The 26,758-nt window shown below is 43.5% G+C and overlaps 1 protein-coding gene across 2 annotated transcripts in view; it reads right to left on the reverse strand.

Annotated features, from left to right (window-relative positions):
* The window catches only part of LOC104683512 (deubiquitinase DESI2-like), a 90,582-nt gene that overhangs the window by 41,105 nt on the left and 22,719 nt on the right, over positions 1-26,758 (reverse strand). Inside the window, exon 1 of one of the 2 annotated variants that reach the window (XM_010390418.3) lies at positions 11,167-12,702. The exons of the other annotated variant lie outside the window; for it this stretch is intronic. Within the exon in view, the coding sequence (XP_010388720.1) occupies positions 11,167-11,205 (39 nt within the window). The 5' untranslated portion in view covers positions 11,206-12,702. Of the gene's footprint in view, positions 1-11,166; positions 12,703-26,758 lie in introns of those variants that run through there. 2 annotated transcript variants of the gene reach the window in all.

The raw sequence follows: 26,758 nt of genomic DNA on the forward strand, positions 1-26,758 counted from the left end.
GAGATGATTAATAATTAACTGGCTGGAGAGACTGAGAGCTCAAGGACAGATGTTTCCCATCTGCAATTTCCTGGAGCTGAGGCTGCACTTTCCAGGAGAGAGGGAGGGGAGCTGGTAGGGTGAGAAGGTGACAAGGTTGGTGTGCCCCTGGAAGTCAGCAGCCTTTTTAAGACACTTTGCTTTTATCTCCCAACACAGAAGAAGGTATTATCCTGCACTTCTCCAGGTGGCTTTCACTATCCCAGGCACTGGGGGACCAGAGCAGCAATGATCCCTGCCAATTCCTGGTGTCAGCTCACCTAAATGAGATGCATCATTAGAAGCTGCATTCATGTATTTAATAGGCTTGAACATCAGCTTTAATGAGACACCTCTGAGATCTCAGGAGAGGTAACAGACAGTTAGAAATATGCTTCAAAGTCCTGTGGGTATGAGAAGTAAAATCCAAGTTCAGAGGTACCAAGTACAGGATTTTTAAGTACCTGATGTGTTAGAGACTATTAAATTGTTCTTTACACTAAGCTTTAAAATTTCCTCTGCATCAATTTCTTTGATCCATGAATGGCTTTAACTGCATTAAAATTAGTCAGAACAGCAGCTGCAATAGGCACTGAACCGCATATCTCAGAGTAATTACACATTACAAAGGGAATCCTTGAAGCATTTCAATAACATGCCATATAACAAACAGCACTTGAAAAGCCCACAGATGGACATGTGAGCCTCCTAGCATAACTTTACTGCAGAGATGGATTTGGATGGTAGGATGTCACTTGTACTCCAGCTTGCTTCCTGCTTCCCTGCCTTTCTCTCAGGAGTAGAGGGCGTTTCAAAGAGTGTTGAAAAAGTTTTGGTTGATCCTGTGCAGTTGAAAACTGTGGAAAAGAGATGTGTAAGGAATCTCTTCCTCCCCATCCCCTCTTCCTTTTACCTCCCAATTCAGCTCTCTGGTGATATGTTCCTTCCTATGAGCTCTGCCTGAATGCAAGGGACAGAAGAGTACACGCTCAGCAGTCAGGGGGATGTATAACCAATCTAATTAACACGGTGCTGGGATGAACTCCTGTCTGTCCTCCCTTGTTCCCCAGGAGTGTCCTGCCTGTTTGCCAAGGCCTCTGGCTACCATGATGCAGAGCATCTCTTGCCAGCAGCACTCTGCCTGGGGGAGGAGTCAGAATTTGACCCAGACAATAAAAACAACTGAAATTTGTGTGGATCCATGTGGTTTGCATTTTTTCATCCTCCCAGAGGCTTTTGCTCAGCAGAAGTCACAGCTCTTGCCTGTGTTATGAGAAACATAAGGGGAAAAAAGGATTTCTAGTACTTCCTTTCTTCTGGTCCCAAGAACACCCAAGCTTGAACTGGATCCATTTAATTTGCCCCTGTTTCTTCTTGGCTTACACTGGAATTCATCTGTTCTGTTTCAATTCAGTACAACCTATTCCTCAATACCCTGTCCCCCAGCATTCCCACAGTAGCCAGCACACAAGGCACAGTGCTTCAGTAGCAGAAAATAGGTCTATTCCACATCCCAAAGAGCTGCCAAGAGAAGATAGCCAGCTGTCTTGGATAAAAAGCAACCAAAAAAATTAGAGTGAATAAAAGTACAGCAAATGGCACTGCAATCAAGAACAATGAATGTTAGAACTGGAGACAGATGGTGGGTGGATTTCAGCTTGGGGATTTCAGCCTGGGACATGCTCTGGCCTCCACAGATTTGGAAAATTTCAGCACTGCCTTCCCCTCTTTCTATAACGTCTCCATCACAGGGTTACTTTAAAGGTACAGTAGTCCTTGTATTCTTAGTGCTGGGACAGAGAAAAAAAGCTCCACAAGTAACTGACTGTGCAGGCTAGGTAGACAGGTAAGGAAGAATGGGCAGAAGAGATCCTCTCAGCACAACAAAGCCTGACATCTGTCTAAAAATGCCCTGATTGAAAACAAACCAGTAGGAGGAGGGATGAGCAAGATTAACCTCTTATTTCCCATGAGGAGGAAGTGCTTTCTGCTCGTACCGAATAACCAGACACTTGTCCAGGAGGGAACAAACCAACTTTCTAACCACCTCAGCCTGCCAGAGGGAATTTGACTCTCCACCCACCTCAGAGAGAAGCAGCCTGGTCACCCTATCATAGTGTATCTGGAGTTCAGCTTTCTCATTCCTTTGTGGTGAAGCAGTTTTAGAATTGTATAAAGTAGAGAATAGATTCCTTTCACATAAAATACATGCTCAGTGTGCCATAGAACAAGTGTGAGTAGCACTATAGCTTGGCTCCAGCCTGGACAACCTGCTGGAACAGCTAGGATTCACTGGAAATATTCACTCTTCTGCTAAGTGAGAATTTCAAACAATACAGAAATATTTTCACACAAGAGATGGACCAAATCCAGAGTTTCCTGCTGTCTGCGTCTCTGGCAGACCTGTGTGAAGGGACAGTTGTGCTTGAGTCCCCCAGGGATTTTAACCTGGTCTCTGTCACCCCAGATGCATCAGCACACTAAATGGTAGAAGCCAAATGCAGAACTAGTACTGCTATTCCCCCAGCATGTAAGCAGCACTCTTCACAGTACCTCTGGGTATGTCATGCCATCTCAAATACCTTAAAACAGTCAAGACATCTCTACAAAGTTGATTGCTATAACAGAGGATCAATAAGGGAAAATACCTCAACCCTTCCTGAGAGAAATCCAGAGGTCAGACAAATACCCTAAAATGTCCTTTTATATTGATGCTTAGCTAGTAGAGCCTTTCGTTTTCTAGATATGTGATTTGCTAAGAAAGCACCTGAGCCTTGCCTGAAAATACCCACAACTTAGACCTCTTCTTATGCAACTAGAGCAGATAGCTGAGGCTCTTGCCCCAGATGCTGCCCAAGAGCAGAGATTAATGACAGAGGTAATGACTTATTGGATCAATCCCATGGTTAACCTCTTGCTCCTCTCTTTCTGCCAGTTCTCACATTCACCAGGCTAGTCCAGAGCTGGGGGAGATGACAAATATAGGGCAATTATAAAATAATCAGCTCCAAGTAATCCCAAACAGAGCAAGACACACAGATGAGCCAAGAACAGATGTCTAGAAGAACACTGTGTTCCTAGGGAAAGGTAACCTATGGTAAAGCCTATAATTCACTCTGGAAGGCTACACTGGGCTCCTCATACACTCTAAACCCCGAGGCAGCAATCAGCATCTAGGAAGCTTATTTTCTTGCATCAGGATCCAGTGTAAGTCACTCACTAGCAGATACTGAAGAGAACAGCAAAGGGGTTGATTGTTCCTTGTGGGTTTAAGTATGACCATATGGAAAGCAGAGTAACAGATCTGTGGCTGAAGGTTCAGCAAACCATGTAATCAACAGAGCTTACATGGGGCCAGGCCCTCCTTTCCCAGAGATGTGGATCTATCAGGAGTCACACAGCATTCGACTCATGTGTTGACACGCACGATGAAGGCACTAAACAGGCTGAAATACTTCCAGCATTTCTAGCATCAGACACTTGCTTCTGCAGATCAGCATTCCTACCTATGAGAGATCATTTATTTCTCCCAGATTTTATTCTTCCCTTATCATTGCTTTTCTAGACACCTTAAGATTATTTGTTTAAAAATTAAGTTACCAATTTTCCAGTCTTAGGATGCAGCCTCATATTTTGCTCTGAGATGAGAAGTCTCACAGATTCACATGCTGATAGATAAAGCTCTGAAGTGAGGAGATACCTACTTTCTCTGCTCTGGATCTTTCACACTCAAAACCAGCCAGTGGTCACCTAGAACAGTAGCAAATATTTTTTCTTTCCTAACAGTTTAAGTCCACTTGTTAGAGAAAGAATCATTAGACCTGTGAATTTTGGTTTTTTTCTTCCCTAGAAGAAATACAGATTTTTTGTATTGATTGGTCTCTGCCTCCCTTCCCAGCTTCAGCTACGTCATCTTGGCATAATGACAGGACCAAGAGAGACTGAAACAAACAGAGAATTACAATAAGGGCAACTCAGGTCACTAACATAGCTTTCAGCCCTAAGACACTCATTTAAATTCAGTTCATTGCACTAATGCACAACTATATACCTGCCGATCACTACACTTAGAAATGGATCTGACAGCTGTTCCAACTTAGTAGCTCACTAATGCTCAGCTCTCCCCTACAGAGGCTCCCACTGCATGTATAACTTAGTCCCTGTGGGCTGCCTGAGTAGGAAGCTGGATGACCAGCTGAGCCATGACACCAGAGCAGTTCAACCTATACACTAGGGATGAGGTAAAAAAGCCAGGAGGGTCTGCTTTGCTACTGCTAGCATAAATTTGTTAGGAGAATGACAGTCTCCAGTACTGTCAACACATCAGCTTTCATCAATAGTAAGAAGGGTTTGTTTGGTCTGGGGGGTTATTTGTTTGTTTTAAGGAATAGCCAAGTAAAATTAGGAACCTTGACAGCCTAATGAGCCAGAAGCTAAATCTTGCTGGCAGAAGTGTCATGTTCTAAAAGGAGTCTGCCTTTCTGTAAGGGGAAAGCCCAAAAAGCACCAGAGAAAAAATCACTGGAAACCAACTTCCATATGGTTTCAAGAAGAAACAGTAATTTCTCTCAGAGCTGCTCAGAGCCAGGCCAGGGGATTGTGACTTTGCCTGTAGATGGGATTAGAGAACAACTTCCAGTAGCAGCAAAAGTAACTCTGGATCTTCCGTATCTCTGGGTTAGAGCTGACCTTACTTGGAGCCCCTGGGCTTACACCTGAAATCCTGCACAGGAGACTCCTGACTCTGCAAGAGTTCAGGCTGCCTTGAAACGAGTGCTTTAGAGACACCAAGTCAGATTGTCACCTGCAGGAATCAACTCAAGAGCACGCATGTGGGAACTGTGGGCTAATGACAGGATCAGTGAGGCTTTGCTCCAGAAGCAGAGTTCACACGTTTTTTTACACTGTGTTAGCTTTCCTAGGTTCTCCTCACTTATAAGGGTTTCTTACATTTGCTGCTGTAAAGCAGAGTATGTTGTGGGGCAGTTTTCCTAAGGCATGCAGGACTAACAGAAGTGGCAACTCCCGTGTTGCCCTAAATGAGTCAGTTCAAGTCAGTCCACTGGGCAACAGAGCACTGGTTCAGTGAGCTTGATGATGAGATAAATGCCATGGGCTGGAGAGACCAATGCCCTGTGTACAGTCAAGAGACAGCTCTTGAAACATCTCATGCACCAGCATACAGTAGCCAGTGACAGGGCTGCAGTGCTGGAGAAGATCTGCAGTAACATGGACAGGTAGCTGGCTTGTCACCCTGACAACATCCAAACAGACTGTTCCCCTGATGGATAACACATCTCCAGGCTGTTGCTAAGACAACAAAAATCCACTTATTATGCATAAATGGGCACACTTCATTGCTGGACTTATTAACCCGGGCCATGCCACTTTCTCTTCTTAATTGATTTAAATCAGATGACATGTTTGGATTCCTTCTTCTTGAAGGAATGGACTCAGCTGCAGCTCAGTGTATTAATCTTTTCTTCCTCCAACTGATTTCCTCTCTCCAAAGATACAAGAGAGGAGGGAAGCCTAGCTGCATTTCATTGTCTTCTCACAGGCTTGAAGCAGGCACTGACCAGAACACAGTGCTCAGCATCACCAAACTGCTTTCCTTGTTCCTCTGCTCCGGCATTCAGGCAGGGCAAGGGAGTAATCCCACCCTATGACTACCCTGCCTGAGGTCAGCATGCTGTCACTCAAATGAAATTGATGCAGTCTAGGAGGAAAAGAGAAGTAGAAACAAAGCCTAGTTTTCCTCACCTGCACACACTGCCAGGCTGCTCAGCCTGATTTATTTGAAACCTCTAATGTTCTGCCATAAAATTTGCCATAACAGCTTTTTAAAAAAAATTATTGACTTTTTATTTTCAAAGTCAAGAGCATTTGCACTGGGAATTGTTGCACCCAAGAAAACTGAAGCAGTCTGGACAGACTTCTCCTATCTTGGGCTCAGGACTCTGCTGTTATCCAGGGAGCAGCTTTTCCTGCCCTCCTCTCTCATTCTCAGCAGTGGTCTGTTTAGTCTCTCTGACCTTAACCAAGAGTCTTCCCAGAGACTTTTTGGGCCCATAATAGAAAGTATCATAGTATGACACAAGAGTGATTACAAACCCTGAACCTATATGCAGCATATGCATAGTTTAATAACCTGAACTCGGTTCTACCAAACAAAGAAACAAACCCAATCAAACCAAACAAAAAACCAGAACAGGAGACCAACTCAAAGCTCTAGGAAGATGCATTCAACAAGCACCTGAGGGCTACCTGATTCCTCGCACTACCACTTTTGAGCAGCACTGACTCCTCCCAGAAACAAAGAGCGTTTAGCACTCCTGTGGGACGTGCTATAGCACTGTGGGGAACCCATTTGCAGACACCAGGCCCCTGTTAGCTCACCATTCTGTTTTGCTATCCAGTACCCTGTGCTTGACATGGTTTGAAGACAGAAGAATGAATACGAATCTGGATAAATGAAGAGTCAGTGATAAAGTAAAATTCCAAGCATAAAGTCTTCCCCTTTTCCTTCAGGAATTTTAGGATTTATCTTTGAGCTTATCTCCACAACAAGCCTATGAAGAAGATTAAAACACCCCAGATTTTCCCTAGCCAGTTCTTATTCATGGAAGAGGGGATTCTTATGAGTTTTGTGACTGGTCACAGAACAAATAAGAATATGGTGCACCTACCACACCCTTCCAGGAACATGGCAAACTTTTGAGTGAACAGTGTGTTTTGGAGAACTGAAATGATTCAGATTTGGCTAATAATTTTGGACAGAAATGACTGGCAAACATTTGAAGGAAAGGAAAATCAAAGAATTTCATTTTTATATATATATCTGTTAGGGGTTGCCAAGGAGTTGCCAGAATTTAAGTAAAATCTCCCAAAGGCAATATTTTGCTTTTTGCTCTCTGTTTGTTAAATACATTCAGTTTGGCCAACACATGAAGTAAGGAAAAAAAAAAAAAGGAAAACCTAGTGACTGTCCATCACTTAATCTTTCAAGACCATGTGTTCTACTATTGACTTAGAGCAACTGTTCAGCTCATCACTGCAAGAAATTTCACAGCTATCAACTTACTTGACAAAAAATCCCTCTTGCTCTCCATGTGGCTTCCTGGAATACCAAATAGAGCCAGGTGATGCTTCTCCTCACACAGCAGCTCACAAACACCTAACAAGTAGCGCAGAGATGGGGCCACCACCTGCACTAGGATTTTTCACTCTTCTGACTAAGCGAGCTAAGAGCATCTGAGACCTTTACCTACAGTAAGCACAAACATGTTCACATTTTTCTAAGTAACTAGATTTATTCTTTCCTCCAGATAATGACACGCTCCATGATCTAGTCAGTGCTTTAAAACAATCACTTCATAGAATGAAGTGCTTTGCTTGCAATCCTGTTCCTGCTTTTGTAATAGACTCAAAGGCTCCTTATATACTAAAGACAGAGGTACAAAACATCTCTCTTCCTTCAGTCCATCCACAGTGACCTGAATATTATTTCCCTCTCATTCACTCCAGAGGGGATGACAAGTAATGTCAGTGGAATCAATGGAATAACTGTGGGACAAGGCTGAGTAAGAGGGTCCCTGTCTTGTTCAAATGGACCCTACATCACTGCTCCCTGGCTCCCTGCTGACCAGGGCTCTCATTCTCCTCTGCAACACATCTCAGGGGCTCATTTTCCCCAGCAGGAGGAGTAATCAAAGATGCCAGTAGATCAAAACAACAGTTTTGTATGTTATCAGCTGCAAACGACAGTGGAAATTCAGGACAACAATAATAAAAATAAAAGAGGGAAAACAGTGATATGAATATCTTTGCCTTTAATATGATAGCGTGAATGTGTTATGCAATAAGCTGAAAATATAATGAGAGCCCCCAAACTTGAATCTCTGCCAAGCAAACTAATTTTAGTGAAATATGTTTAGCTTGTTAAAGATTTAAAACCAGGAAATAAATGCAGTTACTCTTCTGCCTGATTTAAGTAAGCAACATTTATTAATGTACAGTGACTGAGTAAACTATTCCAAAGTAAGCCATAAAGACTTAAAGTGATGAGGGAACAGGATAAAATCCTGACTAAAAAAAGTCAACCCTGTGATCTAAGTAAGATCTGTTCCATGATAAACAGCTTATTGAGGCAGACTGGAGGGAAGAGAACTGCAAGTTATGAAAGGGAATTTGATTTATCCCTCTGAAGGTGAAGTGGTAACTGACTGATCTGAGCAAACTCTGTCACAGACTTTATAGACCTAGTTATTTCTTGCAGGTCTCCAGCCAACAATTGACTTAGGTTAAGTCCATGCAAGAGCTGGATTCAGACTGGGAAAGAGATTCATCCATGATCAACCCCCTGATCCATGTTGTTATTCTGTGTTCACACTTACACATTAAATCAGAGTTCAGTATTCTGCACATCTACTCTTTAAAATGTCCTAATTGAACAGCAAAGCCCACCTGCCCTGTCTGTTTTCCAAGTGTCCAGGTGTGTACAAGCTTCATACAAGCTCTTTGGCAAGAGATAGGACAGGACATAACCACCCTGTGTGCTGGGGGTGATGGAAGGTTGCTTTTGATGACAATATTCAGAACACTTGGAATACCCAGTGATTTTTGCCCCATTATTTCATGCTGAAGAAAACAAGCCTACAAATAGATCTACTTGCTTCAGTAATTTGTGCAAAACACCTCATTAAATAGCAGCACGTTTTTTGTCCTTAAGAAGCCTGCTACATATCCAATGGGTAAAAGGATAAATGGCTATAATCTTTGAATACACAAGACTACACAGAGTGGGTATTTCATAGTTGCACAAAGCCCATAATTGAACTTCTACCCTAGGGATAAGTTTTCCTGCAGTGTAAGTGCTTCCAGTTGCCATACAGGGGTCATGGTTTTTGTCAGGAAAGCAGAGCTTTACATCCAGTTAATTGTGGTTCCCAGCTGTCTTTTCTTTGTTGTTGTTGGGTTTTTTCCATTGAGGCTAGTTTTCCAACAGTCATTCAAGCAAATGTGCTCATTTCCCAGTTCCCCCGCAATTCCCCACCACAGTGTAACAAAGTGCAGATTTTGCATGGCTACATTCCAGGCTTCGTGGTGTTAAAATCATAGCAGCAATGGAAAAGCGTGTAGCCTCAATAGTCATAATGTAGGACTTGAGCTACGGGTGACTCAGTGGTAGTCAAACAGATGCTATATGAAAATAGAATGGTTTCTGTGTACAGACTGGTTAACCCATGGAGTTAGTACTTACACATGAAGATTTTTGTGGTTTGCTAAGCAGCAAAAACTACTCAGTCTGAAGTAAACTGATGACCTCAGTTCAGTTCACTGTGTCTGGGTGTCCACCTCAGAACACAGTGACCATGAACAGCAAGCTCCTTCTGCCTTAATTACTTAAGGCTTCATCTTTGGTATCAATGAATCAATCAAACATAAAAAGGTAAAGACCATGTCCATCCAGTATTTGGATCTCTTCAGCTCAGTTGTGAAATATTCACTGGTTTGGTATGAATCAACAGTGGCTGAGAGAGGAAAGCTTAGGCCATAGTCTGCTGCAGAACAAACTAAAAAAATTGCAAGGAAGTCAGTGGATATTTTAAAAGGACAATGCAACTCCTTTATTTTCCTCAAAGGATTGATGATAAACTCTTGTGCATGCATTTGCAATGTGAGTCCCTTGTTATCAGGCACTAGTTACTACCTATTTGGGTTACCAGACCACCTGTTGGTTGAAGAACATCTTGGGAGAGTTCACACTTCAGGCTGCTAAGCAACTGACCATTAAACACTCAAGACCAAAGTCTTGAGAAGGATTTTACACTAACTTGCTCAGCTTTACCAATGATAGCTCTGGAAGAAGCAGCTTCAGCCCCCTGTACTTGTGCTTTTTGGACTGCTCACCAATGCAGATACAGTCCTACCTAAATAATTCTTACCACTCACTCTTCCCTCAGAAAACAACCCACTTGTTTTAGTTCACAAAAGGTCCCTTGATCCTTGTGATAAAAAGACGTTTGACTTTTACAGCAACCCACTCCTAATCTCTTCACTGTCTATTCTCTGGATTTCCCCAACAGGGAAACCCACACTATTCTGTGGGCTTCCTGGTAAAAGTTGTCACTGCCTGATGATAAAAAGCAAACGTATGCTGTAATCTTAAATGTCTGGAGCTGGATACTTAGAGTTCAGTCAGCACCTGGGCCTTACAAAGTTGTATTTTCCCCAGAAAGTAATTTGTGGAAGATCTGAAGACTACTTTTTAAAAATCATTAGTTGGTAATCAAAAAGCAAAGGTGAAATACATAATCATCAAAACAATCCTCATCTGAACATGCCTCTCCTAAGCTTCTGTCAGACCAGCAAGCAAATAGGTTGTTCCAAGCCTTCTTCTCTTTGGGAGTTTGTGCTAAGACTTGGACCTTCTGATCTGCTAGCACAGAAAACACCCACTCACATTCCCCCTTGCAAGAGGAGGTCAAGGAAAACCACTTGCTACCCGGTAAACTTTCAGGAAATATTGCTGAGCAGCATGTGCCCATGCACCTTTCTGTGCTGAAACTTCACCAGACAATTTCTTATTCTTGTTGTTGCAATTAACCTTCAGAGAAAATTATTAACTACAATCTTACGCATACAAGGAATTGATCCAGATTATTAGCCTAGAAACTATGCCCTTACTGCAACGCTACAGCTATTTCTCCTCAAATGAAATCCTGACCCCCACCCCACAGCCTGGTAATGCTTGCTCACTCAAATTTAAAGGAGAATTATCTCTTACAAAGGCAGAGGTGATCACATTTTCTTCCTTAACTGGGGCACTGGAAATTAAAAAGTCCTCTCCTCACCCAGTGCTGCTCCTGAAAGATTCTGCAGAAAATCTGGGGCAATACCTGTAATCTGGCCCAACATGCTAAACATTAAAAAAAAACAACAAAAAAAGAGCAGGGTCAGCATCATCTTTGACATGATAGGATGACAGGCTTAGATGAGGAGTTTGGAACAGGGAAGACAGGGAGGGGGAGGGCATCAGCCTCTCTGAGGATCTGTGCTTGGCTCCTCTTTGTACAGTGCCTGCCCTCCAAGCATGAACTCCCACCCAGCCCCACTCCCCCTCAGCCAGTAGTGCTTCCTACTCACCATGTCATAAACATTCAGAATCACTGGTTCATTTGCCATTGTTGATTGCAGTAGAGGCTGGATTAAAACCTTTCAGTCCCTGCCAGATGTGTGTTGATGCCCCCAGGGTATGATTTTACCCTGAGCCAGATAGAAGAAAATGCCTCATCCTACAGTCGCTGAAGGAAGGAGCATCGAGGGAGGAGGGAAGGAGGGAATTCTCACGGTTGGGTCTGTGTGTGTGTAAAGTTGGTTGCAGGGAGGCAGGAAGGCCTAGGTTGGGTTTGCTGGTTGGATAGGGTTTATTTTAGCCCTCCACGCCGTGACAGATCCAAGGTTTCTTTCTAACTCTGTAGTGCACCTTGGAGTCTGTAGACTCATACACCACCGTAACCAGGCACCGTCCAAGCTCTAAAATCCCGATCCACAGAAGACAGACTCTGAGCCCCAAATACAAGCTCTCTTCTGGCACCGTGAGCAAGGTGGGTGACAGTAAGTGCGGGGGGATTTCTCGGCAGCACGGAGTGCCGCTACCGCAGCGGGCTGCCAGCAGTACGCAGGAACCCGGGTCACCAAGGCACGGAGCGGGGCTGGAGCGGGCGCCGAGCTCACTCCGTCCCGCCGGCGGAGCCCGGAGGCACCCCGGGATCTGTCCGTGGTGCTGAGGCCGGTCCGCCCGGAGCCGGGATCTGGGCGCGGAGCTGGGGTTGCTCCTCCCGGAGCCGAGATCTGTCCCGCGGTGCTGGGGTCGGTCGGCTCGGAGCCGAGATCTGTCCGTGGTGCTGGGGCCGGTCCCGCTTAGGCACTCGGTTGAGGGTTCTCCGCCCCTGGCAGGACATGGTGAAGAGGCTGTGCCAAAGGGATTCCAGCGCGGGGCTCGGCGGTGGGAGGAAGAGGAGGAGGGGGCTGGCTGCCCCCGGGGCAGAGAGGGGATTCCGCAACCCCCATCCTGCCCACGACGTGCAGGCAGACCTGGCGTCAGCGCCGAAGTTAGAAGGCAGTTCCTCGCGGGAGATGATGCGGGATTACCTGGACTGGGGCTGGAGGGAGGAAGATGCCAAACGGGCGATGCTTCCAGCCAGGGTACGGGGCTGGACACCCCAGCTTTCTGTGCTCTGCTCTCCGCAGGGCCAGTCCTTATTTCGCGATCAGCTCGTCCCGAGCCGGGCAGCTCCTACTGACTGACAGCCGAGGGGACCTACCCCGTCCTCTGCTGGCTGGATGCATCGCTGCACGGCACACGGTGGGAGGGCGGGGAAGCGACCAAGAGACTGGGCAGGGCGAGTAGTTTCACTTCTGGCAGCAGCAGGGTCTGGAGTTTCTTCCGTCCTAGAGCTATTTAACACTCGTATTAGGAGCGTGCACCTCTGCAGTGTCTTGCCAGCAAACACTCCCTTCTGACCTGGATGCAAGAATCAATTATAAAATGCACTGCGGTAAATTCATCTTCCTTTTGCTCCTCCTCTCTCTTTAAAGGGAGAGCAGAGTCTGTGATGGTGCTGGGAAAGAGTGCAGCTGAGAGGGGGAAAAGGGGGTTCCTGCTCCCGGAGATGTGCAGTGGTGGGGAAATTAGCACTCTGACCTTAAACGTTCCTACACAACCGACTTCCAAAGCAGAAAAAAAAAAAAAAAAAAAGCAGGGATGACCTCATCTGAGTTGGAGGCGTATCTGAGGCTGAGGCTCTCTGCCAGCTCACAGCCAACCAGATCTGAATGAAAATTGCAGCGAGGCCGTTACATCAGCAAAGCCCAGCATGCCTCAGCCCTGACTTCAGCCACATGCGAACCGTCCCGTCCGGAGAAGAGCTCACCTCCCTTTGTCAGGAGCGGAAGGACAAGACCGCAGAGCTGCAGCCTTGTAAAAGACTTGTTAAACAGTGTGCAGGAGAATTTCTACTGAAGGCAGGCAGTAGGAAAAGGAAGTGAGTCCATGTCCTGCATAGCTAAGTGCCGGCCCAACAGTCAGACAGAATTTTCCTCCAGACAGTGCCAGAGGAGATGCAGAATTGCTTTGCCCTAATAGGCATTTTGAAAGTGCAAAGCCACAGCTCAGTCTTGGGCACAATGACATGCAATGTGGCAGGGACTCCAGCACTGTAATTTCATCTGGATTTTGGACATGGAATTTCATTCCATGGGTGGGCTGGATAATTCCACACACATGGTACAGGGACTTGACCAGCATCCTGACTTTCCCCCCTCCCTTGCTCTCCAGTCCACCAACTCAAACTGTGCCATGAACCATCTGTCTCAGCAGCCTGGGTCTGAAGGAGCAGTTTGTGCAGGTGGGTAAAGGTGCTTCCTCCTCCTTACCATCTCAGAGTCCAGATAGTCTTCAGAGGATAGACTGAGCCCCCACCGTCATTTTAAAGGCTATGGAGCAATGGAAAGCTTCCTCTGCAAGAAGCTAAGCAGCATCATTCATGCCCTAACTTGTGAGACAAACCGCCTACTGAAACCCAGAGGCTCCTGTTAAACTCTCACATATGCCCTGAGACTGTCACTTTTGGATGTGTCTTGCTCTAGAGATGGTGATGTTTTAAGGAGACTTGAAAGGAGAGGGAATAGCTGATATTAGACCAACTGATGTAACTGGAAAAGAAAAGCAGCATTACAAGGTGTTCCCACACTTGCCCACATGCTTATTTGCTAAATTAACTCCAATGACTGCTGTGCTCAGAGTTCACTAAATTAAAGATTTAAATCAGATACACATTTCAGAGACAGAATCTATAAATACTTAAGATTTGGGAAAAGTTACAGGCAGCCACAAACTTTGATGTTTTGTCCTGTAAACATTTCAAAATTAATCACCTAGGGAAAAAAAAAAAATAACATGACCAGAATTCCACTTCTAAACTTAAGATATAGAAGAGGGGGGAAGATTAAAACCGAAACATGTCTTTAAACTAATCATATTGCTTCAAGAGATCAAAGCCAGTCTAAATGTGCATTTGTTATTTAAAGGACTTTTGCTGTAGGAGAGACAGTAAATGTCACTTGCACATTAAGACCTGGATTCCCTCCCTCTAATGTGAAACAACTGTGAGAGCTACATTACAAATGTCATTGCTTCAGGCTCCCTTTTCTGCCCCTTCACAGAAAGAAGTTGTTCCACGTGGTGAATTAGTCTCATCAGTATTTCAGTGATCCTTTGAAAATTCCTTTTTTTACCCCATTCTATTCTAGACAACTTATTCTAGCTCTGGATAGAAGGGATCAGTCTGAATTCAAAGGGCTCATTAATATGAGTTGTTTTACAGTCACACAAACTCTTCACAAGCCTTAGTTTGCTTTGGGCTGTATTGAAGTGTTTCATCAACAGCTCGGGCTGATACAAGTTGAGAAAGTGAACTGCTCTGTTTCAGGAGCACGAGTACAATCCCACAGATAGCCTCACTGCCTACAGGCACCAGAGCCTGTATCTTGCATTGTAAAAACATTACAACTTAAATTAATTGTAAATACAGAGGAAAGGGAGATTCTTCTTACTACTCGTTAGAGCAGCTGGAACTAGAGCTTTGGGTTGTATTTTGAATTCTTTTTTTAACCACTTATGCTGGTTTTAGGACAAAGCAGACACATTTTTCCACACATACACCTAAAGCTAGACAGCACCTTTATTCACATTTAAGCAGCCTGTTGCAAGCCCGAACTTTCTCAGATTCTCCAACTTCCTAGCACTCCCTTTAAAGGGTATTTATCTGTGGTCATCCCCACTTACTATTATGGTATAAGTATGTGTGCATGTTCAAGGATGGGTGTCTAGAGGAGACAATGTGGTCTTACACATGTTCTTTGATTAAGGAAGAGGTGAAAAGGGTTAAAAGGAAAATAGTGCTGCTATCCAACGTGGACTGAAAAAACAAGAATCAGGTACAACCTTAAGGAATTACCTGGTACATTAACCAAGGCAGTGAGTAGCTGAGAACTTCAGCCACCTCCTCCAGGTCCGAGTCACAAAAGTGGCATTGCTGGGCACTGTAAACAGAGCTGAGACATTCCACTGGGGCAAGAACAAAAGAACAGCCGTGCAACAGAGAAATAATGGCTGCATTAGAAGTGATGGTCTATCTGAGAGCTTGTCTACTTGTCTTGCTAGTCAGGAATTCTAGTTTAAATTAACACCTTTCCTTAATCTACTCTCATGTGCTTTCAAAGGCTCAGAAGCAACCCAGCAGACAATGGGGCTTTCAAGCATGTTTCACAGCAGGGCTGCCCAGTTTAAACTTCAAGACACTTAATGGTCTTCTCTCCACATCAGGTACACTACCCCTGGTTGTCCATTATATTTTCTGACAACTTGTCATTTTGAATTGTATAAAATGCTTCTATGCATGTCAAGTTGTCATTATTATCCCATTCTGAGTACATTAGTCAAGAGTATCCTTTATAAAGAAAGTATAAAATGGCTTTTGAAACACTATTAGAGACAATATTTTTTCAGATCTTTGAGAATGGTGGAAGGTGTTCAAGAATGAAAAGGGAGTTGCAATACCTGTCCTCCATCTACAGCAATAAATCATCATCTGGACAGGTGCTGAAGCTTTGTGACCTTATTCTGGGAGTGTGAGAGGAGGTATTTTGATTAAGGAGTTTGAAGGAGTTTAATCTCACTTCTAACCAAGGCACTTGCACATACCAAGGATCCGACTGATTCTGGTCAGACTTGAGTATGGGCTTATGGGAAAAAATGGGGAGGGAAAATCAACACAGAATGCCAGCAATGTGCTTTTGCGCTGTGTAAGGCAGCATGTGAAATATTTAACTTCTTACTGCACCACAAAGGGAAAGAACAACACTCGAATTTGATTACTTCAATCATTTAAAATATTTCATCCAAGACTGTGGGGATTTGTAGTTCAAAGCTAGATGTGCATTAGTAGAAGGGGGAAACAAAGTTAATATTTGCATTGAATTCCTCATTGAGTCAATCCTGATTTTGCATTTCATCTCCCTTCTCATTGCAGCTACACTTCCCAACGTTTTAATACAAAGCTCTTTGTCAGGAAGCAATGAAGGCTGACAGCTCCTAACATGGCTGACAGGGCAAGGTCTCTGCCCTACCCAGGTCTCTGTCCTACAGGCCATGAGCAAGGTGTGCAGGGCAGGCCTGCAGATGGCCATCACATTCAGCCACAAGTCCAGAGCATCAGGGAAGTTCATAAGAATAAGGCAGGCCTAAGGTCAAGCCAGGACATCAGCCCACATATTGGGCCCAGCAGAGCAGAGCTGGAGACCAGTATCCCATCTATGTCACAGGGGCAGAGACTTATGGCCCCAGGCTGGGCTGAAATGGTGCTCCTGGGCCATGGAGAGGCCCCAGGGGAGCACAGGACTATCTCCTCTGTTTACATAAAGCACCACTGTCAACTGAGAGCCAAGCAATGTACACAGAGACTTTCAACCTGAAAACTGGGATGAAAATGCCAAACATTCCTGTTTGTTCTTATGCTAAGGATTAGGAAAGTAGTTGTTGTTATTATTGCTATTAAAAATTCACAGCATAAACTATCATGAGTCAAAAGCAGCCAATGGATGCAGTTAAAAGTACACGGTAATTTGTTTTGTATTTCTGGGAAGCAAAGCAGGCTTAGTTTCAGAGGGTTTTTCCACAGCAACATCTTCATACTATTTATTTGCATTATGCTATAATAATGCTTAGAAGCTGTGGCGGGGGGCAGGGACCCATGCACTGGACACTATATGAACACAGAGGAGAAGAGTGCACCTACTCAATGAAAAGTGGTAATTAAAGAGATGTGACAGGTGAATGGCAAGAGAAAAGATACATCATTAACCCCATGTCACAGAGGTATGGGGAAGCAAAGTGACCAGACTTCAGCCAAACAGCATAATCTGCTGCATAGTCAGGACCAAAGAGAACTAAGCGAGGTGCAATGCCGCACTTGTAAAGAAGACAGGAATTGATATCATAAGCTGTGATCCAGAAACTCAGAGCCTGCTTAACCCTGACTGTGTCTAAGCTGCCTCCCTCTTGGACCAGGACAATATTTGTTCTTCTGCTGAGTGTGTCCAAAGCTACCCCAGCCAAGGCACTGTTGTCCTTCACTCCTGCTGCAGTCTGACAGACACCCAGGAAACAGCATGGTGGCATGTAATACCCCCAGATCACTTAATCTGCCTGATGTGCTCTGATGCATCCTACTGTGTTGAACACAGAATCTTGAAAAAAAGGCCAAGCTCCTTCAAAAACACCCTGTTGGGGTCATTGAATGCCTTTTGTATAATCACCTGTTAGTTAGATTAGAGGGAACTGGAAGCCTAGTCTTATGTTCTCACAACACCTTACATCCTTCTTGCCCACCGCACAACAAAGGATTCAAGAGGCCTGGGCTCCATTCCCAAAGCAATTTACGCATTTAACACTGGGTGAGGACAACCCACAGAAAAGGAAACAGAAGCTCCAGCACTTGTTCCTAGGCATATTCCCCAGCTACTAAGCTACACTGTTCCAGCACTCTCAAGCTGTCTATTGATTAGTGCCCAAGGTCTCTTTCTCAGTCAAGCTATCATATTCTGCAGAAAAATTATTAAAGCTAGTGGTACAGGATGTTAATTAAAGAGATGCATATACGCATCGCAGCTTATTCACAGAATTTAGGTATTCCTTATTCTGTATCTAAACCTCCCTTTTCAGTCCTTTCATAGAACCTGAACCTTTATAAAGGAAATAAAGAAATCACAAAAAGTATTGAAAAGCGTTTCAAAATTGGTCCTAATATTTAACTTTTCCATTGCTTTTCTAAATGCTATGTTCAAAGAAGGGTAAAATGCAGCTTGCAACAGCTAGTCTTTACAGCTTGTTAATAGTGGTTAGTAATTACAGGTACTCCACTGTTCTCTGATTGTATGAATTCCCTTACAAATCACTGTGGTTGGTTGTTGGGGTTTTTTTCAGAATACTAGAATGTAATTCCCTTTCCTTATTTTACTTGCCACTCATGTTGGATGATTAGCCAGCAGATATAATAGAATGCTGCAGTTCTCTGGGGCTATTATAGCATCCCAACAATACAAGGAACCTTCTAGCTTCCAGAATAACACAAACACCCCACCCAACAGCAGGTGCATCCACAAATGCCTTTTGATCATTTCAGTACTACTATGACCACAATACTACTATGACCAGCTTTAGCCAGTTGATTTTTTTTTACTAGTTTTAACTCCTCACTTAGAAACCCCTGCTATTTTTAAAGAGTGAGCTATCAATCTATGCCTAAGCAAAGATGGTAGCTCTCTTAACTCACCAGGAGTTCCTCATCTCTTGTTTGGTGAGATACAGAGACTGGGCAGCTCATTCCCTCAGAAAAGCAAGAAGGTATGGCTTTAGTATTAGACTTTTAAGCTGATTCACTGGATCTCTGAATCTGGATAGCTTTTTACAGCTTTACAACACTTACTGATGGGTTTTGTTTAACCCAATAAATTCTGTACGACATGCTCTAACAGCCCCCTTTATGAAATCTGTATGAGCAAACAGGCTGTGTCTAACCATTAGACATATGCGCACTTCTCAAATGACTCTTCCAGTCAAGCCAAAACCTACTGCAGTGCATTCTCAAACAAAAGTCATATATAAATGCATTGTTAAACAGTGCAGGAAAGTCTGCTGATAAGAAAATCTAGTAGGATTTGGAGATGAAACTCAGTAGTTTTTTCTTCTCATTACTCCCACCCTCAAATTATCATATAAGCCTTCTGTGGTACCCATTCTAGCTACCAATGTTTTTGAGCACTGTAATAATGTAAGCTGAAATCCATACCAAAGAAAAGCAGGAATGGCATCCCATCCCATCCCACCTACACTCGTTCAGCTTAGTCTCTGGTCTTACTTGGCAATGGCAAATGAGCCTGCTGCACAAAGGCAGCCTGTGGCAGTGCACATTTTCCATTTTCTGCCTATTCTTGTTGGCATCATGAGAGTGGCCCCATGTTTAGTCACCATTTGCAGATTTTCACAAAGGACCTATCTGCTAATTTCTTACTAGTCTAAATGAAGGGAGATTCTGTTTAACTGTGCCAAAGCAAAAAGCTGTGTTTGTTTCTACAGAGCTACTGCAACACAAAGCTTCAGATTAAATACATTTGTTATTTAAGAAGACAGAAGCTAACACAGATGTCTTGGGAATGTATTGGTCAGAAATTAATTATTTTAATAGATTTTCCCCATCGTACATTTATCAGCAATTCTGTAACACAAGAGTCAGATCATCATTGGAACGGCAAAAAAATGTGAACCCAGCCACCCAAAAGGTGAGGAGAAAGAATTCTGTCTTGAAACAGTGATGAAGATGGTTCAACTGACAGGTAGGGCAGAGAGACCAGGAGAAGCACAAAGGCCTCTTTCAAAGTTGGTGGAGTTCATGGATGTAAGGACATGTTTCTCACCCTTCACTAACCTACTTCATCCTGCCAGATTTTGGGATGCTGTTCCCACCCTGTACCCTTGCTAATGTCTCTGTCTCTTCCTGCAGTTTCAGGACCATGGCTTTCCATGAAACACAGCCAAATGGCTATTCTGCAGTAACCACTCTCCTAACCCAAGCACACCAATTTCCTTTCAGGAAAAAAGGAGGAATCAGAAAGAAGTAGTCCTGGCTCCCAAAGGCATACATGGACAGGGTAGGCATCAGTCTTGGTTCCCCTTTCCCAGAGCCATTTCTCTCCCCAACAATCTGCCCTGTGACCCACCCAAGGACAGAAGGCAATTCTACATGACTTCTTCAGGTGGCAGCGATGCTACTATCAGCATTCCAGCAGAACTACACTTGCTGCCTTCATTACCCTGCATATTCTTAAGACACGAATGCTATGAAATGCCACAAAGCACTAGTGGTATGTCACTAACCACTCCAACTTCACCACAGAGATGGCAACTCCTGACAGGACTACTATCAATAGTCTCTGAATCATTTTGAGATGAATCACACTGTTAAGAAATTTAATAGTCATGCACCAGCTTTCTGCTTCCTTACCAAGCTCAAACCTTACAAATTATGAGCAATACTTGCATTGAACAAGGAACTAACATTTTGAAGACAAATAATCTCTAATTCTCCCTGTCTTTTCTGTCACTGGCTAATATCAGGGCAACAATTTTCAGACTGCTGATTAAAATCTTCTGATGAGATGGACTTAAATGAGATGTATCTTTAAATGAAGGGGAGAAAAGATTGTTACAGGTACGTTTTCCAAGTAGTTTTTATCTTTCTAAATATTCGTGCCATACTCCCTGCTCCCCAAAGAATGAAGAGGCTAGGTGGCACTGCAGACTAATGGACTAGCTTATTATTATAGGAATTAATTAAGTGAATTTGGTGATCTTCTCAACAAGCTCCATAGCTAACACAGATTTCTTCAACCCTCAGTCACTGAAGAAATCTAAGGCAATGGGCCTAAGCACATGATTTTGTAAGGTCAGTGCTGAAACGAATAGCCAATGGGAGAAAACCCACTGCTCATCCTCATAACTTCACTTGACATCATGGAGTAAGTACATAAAAATACTGCTTCAGTCAATATCACTTCAGACATATATCAGAGTTTGCTTGTTCTGCCAGTTCCTCACATAAGTATCATGAACACTAAAGAACACACATTCTTGACTACAGCCATAACCTAACTGAGCAGAGACAGTGACATTTGCTTCTTTCTGGTTAAAAAATACATTAATAAAAATTAAATAAAGTTAAAAATAAAATAAAATAATAGAGCGTTTTTCTTCCTATATTGCCTACCTTGCCTAAGCAGTATGCCAGTATCAGAGGACTATCTATATTCCTATTAAGAAAAAATTATTTTATCAGTGAAGGTGTTATGCACGTATGGTCCTGCTGGCTCACAAAAATATACACAATGTTCTATTTCCACCAACAAAGCAAAAATCCCATAGCAGGCTTGCTCCTCCCCTGTGATTTGCTCTGTCAGCATCACTTCCAACACCTTCTCTCTCAGTCTTGCATGCTCCATGCACACACACATCTGCATCTTCAGTTCTCTGCATTTTCAGACTTCCCCAGACCACATACCTCAGCTTTGTTCAAACCCCATCCTAGAATCTACTGCCTGTTGATCCCACCCCCTGACTCTGGTTACTTTATTCCACAAAGATATTTCATTTGCCTTTCTGCATCTTGAAAAAACACACAGTGTGTGCCTTGCCCTTACTGGCATCTTTGCACAGCAGTAATCACATTCCCCTTCTATAACAACAATAATTCTCATGTATAAAATAACAGCAAGGAAGAATCTCCAGCTCTGATTTAGGGTGAAGATCTTAGTTTAAAGGACAGGCGTTTCCAGAATAAAAGCTCCTACAAGATTATTACTTAGAAAATGACTCCTTATGGAAAAGCAAAAAACAGTCTTAGTGGTATTCTAACAGAGGTAAGTACAAGACATAGCACTTCAGGACAATAATAGCTTGAGATAGAAAAAATCTTTCAGCTTCTCAGATTTGACACACCTACTTCTATAGTGTAATTTTTCTTCCCTGCTTTATGACTAGCATTTTGATTGTCAGGTGTTAAATCTAACATTATGACATGCCATACAATGACATGAGGATTGTACCTTTCAGTCTTCAGTAGACCTTGTCTAAAGAACCTGGGAATTTAAATTACGCCATCTGCTCTTTCATCTGCTCCAACAGGATAATGCTGTGGTCCTTAAAGCACATCACACCTGCTACCTTGAGTTCATATGCACTTTTGTTGCAGTGACACTGGAATATTTAGTAAAAACTTAGCATCATCACACTCAAAGAAATAAGCTAAAGCTCCAAAGATACCAGTTATTCCCAGACTGCACTCGTGCCCTTTATATGTCTAACTGGAGCAGAAAGGTGCTAACCTCCTCTTCAGCCCTCTCCCTTTTACCTACCAGAGGGCTGTGAATTCCCAGACCAGCATCTCTTCCTTTCTAACTCCTCATGTCACCCACCAGATGTGGGGAATGGCAGAAAAATGTGACAGTGCTGTGGCATGTAAAAGGCAATGAGCAAACCCCTCTTCTTGCACAGAATTTGCTGAGTAGGAGACAGGCTGACATAGTTTCCCCAGGGTCTGTAACAGAGCCCTGGGGTAAGAAGTGTGCAAGAAGAAATAGTCTCTGCATTTCACCCCTGTGCCATAATCAGCACCATTGTCCTTTCTCCCCAAGAAGATGAGAAAATATCTTGTTTTCTAGTCTTATCCATTTTCCTCCCAGGTTCCTCTTGCCATAGAAGATATCTTTGAGTCCAAGAGGAAATACTGGCCAGAGAGCTCATGCTGACACGATGATTTCATCATCTCTTCTGCAAGGCCAGAGGGCAGCCTTCTGCTTCTGTAACCCTGGAACAGCCAGAAGAGGGAGATGATGTACAGAGAAGCTGATGGGAAAAGGGGAAGGAGAGGGGGGAAAAAGTCAGAGGCAGCAGCTGAAAACTGACCCCTTTTGCACCCATCTTCTCAGAGTCTTGGCACATCTATGTCTCAGATTTTCAGAGGCAAGGACACACCAGACTCAGTTTCTTATCTGTTCCCAATCTCTGTTTTGATTTGCACTACAAACTCTGCTTAGTCCTTACTATCTATTATTTGATGAAGGGTAGGGAACTAACTGGGCTTCTGGCAGAATTTCTTTTTATTTTTAGAAGTGATTAAAAAAAGGGAGGAAAATAAATCAATTGGGTTGCAAATCAATGGAGTTGAATGGGCAGTCCTCGTTGATCTAGAAACCAAATATGTCAAAGTAGCCATGGAAATACCAACTGCTTCTGGTACTCTTCAACAGCTATCAAACTCAGTTATAGCACTACAGCAACACCACCTGTATTCTTTGTGAAACAGACCCAAATGGTGTGTCCTATACATTTTCTGCTCACCATTAAATAAGAAAGATGAAAATACCTGGCAGGAAGCAGCAGCCCAGCACAAACCCTTTTTTGGCTTAGATGTACCAAAGCAGCAGATGAGAACTACACCACCTTAGCACTACCATCAGAGCACCATGGCTGGCAGACCCATCAGCCTGCTAGTGTCTGGGACACAACTCTAAGTGGGAACCAACAGAGACTGCAATTAATCTGTTTATACCAATGGGAAATTTTACTATCTGAGTGAAAAAGAAGAGCGAGTTCTCCCAGTGCCAAAGCAGCAGAACTAAGCTATGCAAGGCTCTGCTGTAACACAAGGGCATGCTTCTGACACTGAAAGAATGACATGCTTCTGACATTGAAAGAGTGACTAAGCCAAGGGTATGGCTTCAGCAGAAGGAAAACAAAGGAAAATGAAAACAATTTTAAAAGATACAGTGTGAAGATATGCTGAAATGGGTGGGTAGAGGGTAATGAAGGAGAAACGTGTGATTAAGATTCATCAGGCCTCCCCTATCCTGTCCTGAAATTACCATCTGTATTGCTCTGGAAGCTCTTCTGGGATGGCAAAGACTGTACCAATTTCAGTACACAAGGATTCAGAGATTATAGGCCCAACACATCATCAGAGAATGAGGGAGAAGGCAATCAGACAATGAATGGGTTTAATACAACATAGAGACTGAAACTAATCAAACTGTAAAGTTACAGGTACAGATTTTGATCATCCCCAAACGAACCTGGATTATTGGAACAGAAAAGGAAAGTCTAATGAAACTGACAATATTGGCAAGGACATTTTTCCACAAAGGTGCTCAGGGTTTCATGAAATATTTATGCAAATAGGTGTATATCCATACGTACATATAGAATCACATACACATAACAAACTTTTGACTAGAGTTCAGTGCACTGTTATTCTCACTTTGCAAGAATCCCTTTGCTCACTGCCCCGAGTCTCTCCCTGGAAAATGGAGAAGGGAATCTGCTTCTTTTGGTAAATCCCACCAAGACTGCATGGGGAAACAATGTTTCCTGGAAAAGGAAAACAAACAAGCAAGCCAAAGATCCCAAACAATGAGCCTTCTGGATGAAAAAGACAGCTTTTACTAAAAACACATAGCAGTAGAACAACTCTTGTCAATATGAAGAAAGGAACTCCTTGCAAAATGGCATTCCAGCAGGAGATCAACCTTTCTCCTTCCCCAGCTTAAAAGCACCCCAGGCTCATCAAGCATTAAGGCCTCAATGAATTAATCCTTAGAAATTCAAGAGTGGAACTCCCCCTTTTAGCTACCAAGTCACACACATCCACATCCAACTCCGAGAGACATCATGCTAATAATGCAGGGGTGTTGGCTGTGTTTTTTATTCTGGGCATACTCCAGAGGGGCTCTTGAAATCTCACTGTGCTGATGGAATTCAGCTTGGCCTCATTTGCAACTGTTACCAAGATCCCAAATGGATCAGATACAGGTCAGTGTTTTCCATTATACCAAAGTGCATTGCTTTTGAAATCTCTATGCTAATCATATCCCTTGTACCTGGTATGAAAAGAGAAATTCAGATGCTAGGTTCTAAAAACTGTTGGTTTTAATGAAATTTCTTAAAATCTGCTTAGTGGCATCTCCTGTCCCTCCCACTCAACTAAACTTATCCAACCCAGAAATGTATCCTGACCCCAGCAGCTGAGGGACAATCGACAATATCCTTTGCACCAGTTCAGCTGTGTTTCCGCCAAGATACAGCTGTATCAACTCAGAACACCTAAACTGTCCATCTATGAAACCCACTGCTAGCAGAAAGGAAACTCTCACATGAGGTCTTTTAGACATCCATAGGGTGTGTAACAACAGAGAAATAATCCTACTTTCAATTCCAGCAGCATTTTCATCAGGGCTACATCCCCATCTCCCTTATACTTACTCCACCACCCATCACTGGTGAAAGATGAGCCTACCTCCCTGGGACTACAGTGCAAGAGGGAATCAATTTCTGTAGGAACTAAAGAATCACAACAGAATGTAATCTGAAGAGCTCCCTGTAAACTGCCTTGTGTTGTCTCATCCCAGCTCTAGAATCTGTGAAGGATGCAGCGTCCAGAAGAAAGCAAGTAGGAAATAGTAGGAAACAGAAAGTAGAAATAGTTCAAAACCACCATCCAGCAGAGTGCCCAAGTTTACAGAAGTTGGCTCAGGACCACAACAGCAGAGAAGTGGCTGTCAGTGGCTGTAAGTAGAACAGGTAGGCAAAAGATGAGGATTTAGGAGAAAGAGACAGAATATAGAGCTACAGGAATCGAGATGCAGCTATCAGAGGCTTGTCTCACATGTGCACAATGGCATCTTCAACCACTCGGGACTGTTAGGAACAATCTTTGTACAAGTGCTTGCCACACCTTGAAGCTCTACTTTTCCTTGATGTATGTTCTACTGGAACAGTTACAGAGTCAAAATTCTTTGGTAATCTCATCTTTAGATGTAATCAACAAGGGTCATACCCTATCCAGTGTCTAACTTGGGCAGGTCAATCTATAAGGAAATGAATACCTTTGCTCTCATTCATACCAACCCCATCCTTCCATCACGCTGGCCCAAACCATACTTTGTTCTTTCCTGCAGACTCAGTAAAACACTAGCAATGCACAAGTCTTAAAGTTATGATGGTCCTTGTATCTGGAGTCTCCCAATCTCACTGAGTTACACTACTTTCTCAGGTGAGGGGAGAACATGCATAGGCTCAGCAGAAAACATTCTGTTTTGGGTTTCTGCTGGATACAACATATTTCCTGGAGGGTGCTCCGCTATCAGTGCTGCAAGCACAATGCTGTTTTCAATCATCTTCCCATTTCCCCTTTGACCAGCTCACATTGACACAGACACTGCCTGGGAAGAACAGCACCCACTTTCGAGCAAAGTTTGCTGACTGCAGCTGTTGCTGGTCAGAAGTAGAGAAGGGGACACTTTGCTCCTCTCTGAAAAGCCAGCACCAAGATAGATTTATCCCCAGAGTAAACTCTCTGCACTGATAGAAATGAGAGGCTAAAAGAGACCAGATGAAAACTCTACAGGTAACCACTTGAGAGCCAGGTCTTCTAGGAAAGCTTTTGCCTCTCTCAGAGAAGCCCTGGAAGATCAGGAGAAATAAGCTTAGCATTAGTCCTTTGCTCAGCCTGAATGTCGGAAGTCTCTTCTGTTTGCTGGAAAAAGGCCAGGCCAGAGGTCTGAGCACTGGTGGGAGAAACCTGCTCCCACTCAGGCAAGAAGACAAAGTAAGCAAGAGGAGAGGACATGGCCACAAACATTTTGCCTTATGGCAACTCAGTTCTAACCCAGCTCCCATTGCACCTCCAAATTGCAGAGGTGACAGACATGTTCTGCTTACTGCTTACTAGAAGAGTGCCAAAGAGAAAGGATTCACTGATATACCCTCTTCCTTCTCCACTATCAAAGAAAATGCTACTTACCTAAATGAGGAGGAGTTTTCAGCTACATGAGACAGCTACAGGATGGGTATTCAAAGAACCAATACACCCAACTGAGCAATGCAGAATATGTATAAAACAGAAGCCGGTTTCCTGAATAAGCCATACCTGCCAAGCAAAATATCTTGTTCTAACACATGGTGCCTTTGACATTTGCCTTCAGTCAAGAGGAGACTTAAAATTCGTAAGTGCCATAACCATATATAATTCATCAGCTGTCTCTATAGGACTGAAAAATAAATCAGATC

The sequence above is a fragment of the Corvus cornix genome, chromosome 5 (genome assembly GCF_000738735.6).
Source record: "Corvus cornix cornix isolate S_Up_H32 chromosome 5, ASM73873v5, whole genome shotgun sequence".
NCBI lineage: Eukaryota > Metazoa > Chordata > Aves > Passeriformes > Corvidae > Corvus > Corvus cornix.